This window comes from Grampus griseus (genome assembly GCF_964374135.1).
Source record: "Grampus griseus genome assembly, chromosome: 2".
In the NCBI taxonomy this organism is placed as follows: domain Eukaryota; kingdom Metazoa; phylum Chordata; class Mammalia; order Artiodactyla; family Delphinidae; genus Grampus; species Grampus griseus.
This window is the reverse complement of record NC_139018.1, coordinates 41755787-41762818: the sequence shown is the minus strand read 5'-3', so window position 1 is coordinate 41762818 and position 7032 is coordinate 41755787. Positions and strand designations below refer to the sequence as shown.

At 38.8% G+C, this 7032-nt stretch overlaps 1 protein-coding gene across 1 annotated transcript in view; it reads right to left on the bottom strand.

The window, feature by feature from the left end:
- Positions 1 to 215: 215 nt before the first annotated feature.
- Positions 216 to 7032, bottom strand: part of CCDC175 (coiled-coil domain containing 175) — a gene marked incomplete at both ends in the record, with an annotated part of 75147 nt that continues 68330 nt past the window's right edge. Inside the window, 2 exons of the mRNA XM_082649364.1 lie at positions 216 to 316; positions 5777 to 5939. Of these exons, the coding sequence (XP_082505490.1) occupies positions 216 to 316; positions 5777 to 5939 (264 nt within the window). The remainder of the gene's footprint in view (positions 317 to 5776; positions 5940 to 7032) is intronic.

Below are 7032 nucleotides of genomic sequence, written 5' to 3'. Positions count from 1 at the left end.
AGCAAAATAAGATTTTTGCACTTAATAATCTGACCATGTTTATCCATTTGTATTTTTAGAAGGTTATTTCCTTTTTCTGCTCCTTGGCGAGGGTTGCGTGAGTTTGTTAAATCTCAAACTTTTAAGACTTCCGTTGACAGTTGCAAAATATAAAAGAAAATGCACTCACTTTTTCTGTAGTTTTGTACCTTTTAAATTCACAACAGGTGTATCCTTTAAGTTATTTTGTTAGTTTTTCTTTGTTGATTTTTTTTCATAGTACATTCAACCACTGGGAGACGGATTCTTTTGATAGGACTCTGTTTCTTCTTATTTTCTGTAGGAATAAATAAAATGTAAAAAGTCTATATGTATCTTTTATAGGTTTATGAAGTTACAATTTTAAATTGCCCCAAGAATTCTCAACTGGACGATTGTATAATGGGCGGGGGTGGGGTGGGGGATGGTGCTGAGGGATCATGCATCTGATTACCAGGACTATCTTTTTGTCGCAGTACATTTGGAGTCATTTTAATAATTATTTTCCCCTCCAATGTCCTCTTCTAGCAGAAAAGTGCGTATGCAAAAGGAGAAATTGTGCAAGTAATATGATTACAAGTCCTCAAATGCAAAGAATTTCGGAAATAATACATATTTGCATTTTTAATTTGCTTCCTTAAGAACAAGACTAGAACAATTCATAGCAACTGTGGTTGCTAATGTTACTAAATAATTTGTTAAAATGGTCATTAAAAATACACAAAAAACAACCCTTTTTCTAGCTCGGCTTTGTTTTGTCTTAGATCCTTGTACTGTATTACTACTCTGGCTGCTACAGTGTATAGTAATTACTTTGCTAACTAGTACTGGATAGGTAATATAAAAGTTAAAATACTTTCTTAATTTGGGTCAACTGATAAAAATAACAATTACATTGTTATATATTTGTCTCAAACCGATAGTTTTCAAGACTTGGCTGCCCAATGGAGCCAGCTGGAGAGAGTTCTAAAAACACGCCGGGGTCTCACCCCCGGAGATTCAGGGTGAATTGGTCTGGCTGAGCAGAGGGATTTTTAAAACTTCCTCCAGGTGACTCTAATGTTTGAAAACCATGGTCTAAACTCTCTTCCTAGTTCAGATCTTAATTTTTCGAAGAGATCTTTTGAAAATTTCTGAGCAAATGATTTTTTTAAGTATTTCTTACTGAAATTTTGATTCTGCTTCAATAATTAGGCTCTTTTCCAGAATTAAATGATCAAAATAAATTATATCAAGTCCTTTTCATCACAATAACAAAAAGATAACTTTAACAGAGAGTTACACGAATTTTTTGATCTTTCTCTAAAAATATCTCTTGGCCTAAAAAAGTCTTCTGTAGAGCACATATCAAGTTAAAATATTTGATTAGCACACAAAGTGTTTATCTGTAACCTAAGTTATAGTACATGGTATAATACTCAGGGATTTTTGGAATTTTTAAACAAAATTATTTTTAATACTTCTTTACAAATAATCTGTACACAGTTACTATTTGGTTTAGGTATACACCAAGAATTAACTTATTTACCTTTAATTTACAAGAAAGAACGTTAAAGCAAAAAGTAACGATTTTAGTTTTCAGGGTGAAGTCTGGCATTTCACATTCGGCCAAGCCTATCCCCCACTCTTGCCAACTGGTACCCCCAGCAGATCTCCACTCAGCCACGCTATTACTGTTCCTGGCCAGCTTACGTCAGCTGCTCCTTCAGGAAGACATCCCTGTATATTCCCAACGCCCCAAAAGATTGAGAGGTGCCTCTTTACCCTCCATAGCCACTCACTAGAAGGAATCCACCATATTCTAATCATCTCTTCACTTGTCTGCTTCTCACAGTGTATGACCAGTTTCAGGGACTGGTCTTGTTCGACTCAGTAACTGGGCATGTGCTCTAGTACAGGGCTCAAAGGTATTCAATATGCTAATACAGATAGTGCAGTGACCCTGAAGGAGAGCACCAGGACCTGCAGGGCCACAGTGACACATTGTGGCCAGAAGAGGGCAGGAGAGGGCTGTTAAGCTGGAAGAGATCAAGGGCTTCTCTAGAAGTCCATCAGTGACAGAATACTTTCAACGCGAAATATCCAAGAGCTGAGAGGTGCCTCAGAGATGTTCAAGTAATTCAAGGAGCCAGGGTGACTATTATCTCCTCAGGAGGGCAGAAGATTTCAGGGATCTCAGTGCCTAATTTGTGTCTGAGGCATTATTTATTATTCCTGTTAGTTAGCATTCATATTTAACCAGGGCAACTGAAGAGTGGAAGTTAAATAACACGTAAGAAGCAGAGCTGAGATTCGATCCCAGGTCCACCTTCCTCCAAAGCCCATGTGGTGGTAGTGCTCCAGGAGCAGAAACAAGTGGAGTAAGGGAATCCAGAAATCCTCCTTTACATCTCAGCTCAATTTCCAGTTCTCCAGAGACCTCTCCCGATTCCTTAACTAGGTCAAGTCTCTCTCCCTCTAAGGTTCTCTCATAGGTCTCATACCCCACCTGTAAAATTCCTATGACAATAGGTTTTACATACATTTGCATAATACTTGGTTCTCCCACTGTGTCAGGGGTGGGCAAACTACAGGGGCAATTCTGCTACAATGGCAGACCTGAGTAGTTGCTACAGAGACCTTATGGGTGACAAAGCCAAAAAATATTATGGCCCTTTAACATTTGCCGGCTTCTGTACTAGACTGTGAATTCCATTTGGGCAGGGATTATACCTGTTTTCATTCACCACTGTAACCCCAGAGCCTAACATGGTACTTGGCACAGAATAGGCATTCAGTAAATACTTGTGGAATTCAGTTTAGTGTTAATAGTGAAACATGGATGAAACCTTAAAAACAGGAGGAATTTCAAGTATCAGTATGCCCAGTTAGGAACATCTCAGTGGCTGCAAACAGTACTGACTTTTTGAATTGAAATTCCTCCAATCAGTAATCTATTGACTGAAAATATTTTCAGTAGAAATATGTGTTTTTTCTTATAAAATTAAGTGATATTCTTTTCATTTCCAACAACAAAAAGAATATTTTAATTTTTTCCGGAATTGGTCACTGTAACAGAGCATGTTCATCATTGCATGGCCTAGGATCCTTAGGGTTTGCCATGTTGCCAAAAAAAATCTCACCCACTCCATGAGTGATCAAAGGAGAAGATGCAATACTCTAGCTCAGGGTTTGGCAAACCTTTTCCGTAATAGATAATTTAGGTGTGGCGAGCCACATGGTCCCTGTCAGTGTCTGCCACTGTAGCACAAAAGCAGCCATATGTAATGTGTGACTGTATGAGCACGGCTGGGGTTCAATAAAACTTTATCTACAAATATAGGAATTTGAATTTCATATAATTTTCTGGCACCAGGAAATATTATCCTTTTGATTTTTTCCCAACTATTTGAAAATATAACAACCATTCTTAGCTCTGAGCCCTATAAAAACAGGAGGGGGCAGCTTTACAGAAAACCCTGAACAAAATTTTTGGCCAAGCCAATACTTTCCATACTTGCAATACTTCATAATAAATATTAACTGGAACTTGTTCCAGTTGTCTAGAATAAGAACGGTTTAATTAAGAGTCGTATATACGGACTGCCTATCAAATGAACTTAAATTTTAATTAAATGATTGTACCATTTGGATGAAATAAAAATGAATGGCACATGCTGAACTGGCCTATTATTTATATTTTATTTGGGTTGGTTTTCACTCAAAGCAACTATTACTCTATTCTGAACATGATACTTTAAGTTGAAAATGGAAGTAAAAATTAAGATCCATGCTGAGACTGAATATACAAACCAACAATGGCCACACCATACATGACAATAGACCCATGCAATGACCATATATGTAATGAGCCCAGAACAGTCATAACTTGATCAATGACCACCAACTTCCCTCTTTTATGACCCTTCTTCTAACTTGGGACCAACCAGAGAAAAGCCAATTATGCTTACTAATCAATCACATAGGCTGTCCTCCTTCTAGTCAGCCTGTTACCAGCCTCCCCATGCAAACAACCTCCAATCGGAACACACCTGAAACCTTCCTTTTTTTCCCCACACTAAACCTCTCTCACTCCCGCACCTGCCTCTGAATCTCTGGCAAAAACAAGCGATGGTGACTCTGACTCCCTTGTTCTACCAAGCTTTATGCCTCAGCTTGTTCTCGTTTGGGTGGCCTGCAATTTTTTCCATGCTGCAATCCTCCACTTTCCATAGGTTATCAATAAGACAGTACTCAAAATAAATGAAAAAGGGAATATGGTCTTAGTTATTCCATGGGTTTAGCTTTTCAATATAGTCTATTTTTTTGCTCCAATGCAAAGATTCCATCAGGTTTCAGACAAAAATGGAAGATTTGCTCGTGTGAAAACAGTGCAATTGACACCTAGAGATGATTTGGCTCTTAAAATTCTGCTTGCTCTACAGTTGCTAGGGATGGCCTGACCTAGCAAAGAAAATGCAGAGTTAAGCAAGATTCACCAGGGACCCTTATGCACTAAGACATAATAGGTATCACCAACCTGGAGCAGGACCACCAAGACAGCTTTTAGGTTGATAAGAAGGTTCACCCACAAAGTTCCTTATTGGCTGCTAAAACATTATTTCTTTTGTCAAGCAATACCCTCAGAATATTGCTTTTTACCAAATATTGAGATGTTTTTAGTTGTACCACTTTCATTTTACTTTTATTTCATCTTATTTGTAAATTTTCTACAACTCACCTTTAATATTGCTTATCTAATGATGATGCTTTTAAACCTTAATAACCTCTAACAGATCTGTACACTTGCCAGATGACATTATTTTCATTTCACCACTTCATCTCTCCCCTACGCTCTATTCTCCTTCCTTCTCACCAGCCCCTTCTACCTCCACCATCCCACCTTCCCAAGGGATTCCAGCCCTGGGACCTCTGGGCTGTACTGTGCGAGGATTCACCTTCACTTCTAGCTGCAGCCCTGATCTGGAAGGAGTTCTGTAGCCCTTGTGTCTAACATGACACTAGAGTAGGGATTGAGGATGATATTCCTCTGGAGAGCCCGGGTTGCTTGCTCATGAGTCAATCGTGTTGCATAGGATGTGTTATCATCTCAGAAGCCCCAGAAGGCATCACTAGAAAACAGCAACTATTGCTGTCTTTAATGCTGCTGCTGTTTTTAATGCTAAACTCAGCTCAGGAAGAAAAGGGAAAATGATGTTCAATATCTTCTGTTTAAGAAGACAAGGAAGTATGTAAAAGAGTTTAAAAAGATTTTGGGAGGAAAATGTTTTAAAAAATCAGAAAGGGCTTCCCTGGTGGCGCAGTGGTTGAGAGTCTGCCTGCCGATGCAGGGGACATGGGTTCGTGCCCCGGTCCGGGAAGATCCCACATGCCGCGGAGCCGGCTCGCTGAGCCTATGCTCTGCAATGGGAGAGGCCACAACAGTGAGAGGCCCACGTAGTGCAAAAAAAATAAAATAAAATAAAAAATAAATAAAAAATAAAAAATCAGAAAGAAGTTGAGATTCAGTTATTTAGGAGATTCACTCAGATGGAAGGGAGACTTGCCCAACACTGCTGCATTACCATATTCAACCCCACAAATGAGAATCAACATTCATTGAACATATGTGACATTACTGAGAATGGATTACTGGGGATAACTAAATTTTTGATAGGCATTCTCTTTTTTTTTTTTTTTTTGCTATTTTAGATGTCACCAGCTACAGTAGAATAGCAGAAAGGTCTTTGTTACCCAAAGCTCTTGAGGTGTTACTTACTGAGAAGGTCTGTCTGCGATTCCTGTTCCATAAGAAAACGCATCTCTTCAAGTTCCTCTTGAAGCCAAATACTGATTTGCTCAATTTTTTCATCTCTTTCATGCAGCTTCCCTATCAGATTTTTTATTTCTTGCAAGGTCTCATTACCACTCTCTACCAATTCCTTTAAAAAGTAGCATTTGGGGGTATGTGAATATAAATTGCAACAAAATAAATAAAAACATATTTTGTATAAGTGAGTCATGCACAAGACAAAAATACATAGGCAAAATTGGTACTAGTCATGTAAAATAAGTGTCTGTAGACAGCAAATTCACAAGGTTCTGTAAAGGATCTCAGAAAAGTGGATTAGCAAATGAGAAGATTTAACAGAGTACTCACTGAACTCCAAATTTTAACTGGGTAGGGTAGTGGTGGTGGTATAAAAAAGCCAGCCCATCTTAAGAGCAGCACAGAATTGCAGAGGAGATTCAGCATGGCTTAAAGCTTAAGAACTTTGGAATCAGGCTGGATCTGAGCTTTAAATCCCCATAAGTTCATCAACTGTTTGGTCTTCGGCAAGTCACTTAAACTCTCTGAGCCTCTGTAGCTTCATCTAAAAAAGGCACTACTAACACTTCCCTTAGCCACTGTTTTAAGGGTTAAACAAGGATCACATGTAAACTTTAAATACTTAGAAAGTAGCAGAACCAGGATTTGAACTACAGCCTACCTCCCTCTAAAGGGGGGAGGGTTGGAGATGGTGAATGGCTGGTAAAACATGGAGGAGAGATGGAGTTCAGAATTGACAACTTTGTCCTAAAATGATCTGTGTTCAGTTTGTGCTTGAAAAAAAAAATTGTAATTCCCCCATTCCCACTTTAACTGAAGTGGTAGAGTGGGAAGACAGCTTCCCAAAGGATTAAGATTTCATAGTGATATTTGGTACTCTTAAAAATAAGACAACAGACCCAAAATGGAGTCACTTACTCTAAACCCCATGTCACCAAACTGCGAGACTTAATTACAGTTTCAGTTCTCTCAGAAATGGAATCTTAAACCAGTCAATCAGGAATCTACCTGATCAGTACTAGTCAGGTAATTTGCCTAGTAGACCCCTGCCATCCCTGAGATGAAAGTGACCTTGCAACAGCCAACCTGCCTTTTTTGCCTGGAATAACTTCCTTGTTCCTGATCCCTTCTGACTATAAAATCTTTCATTTGTACAGCTCCTCAGGGCTCCTTCCTGTCTGCTAGCTTGAATGATGCCTGATTCA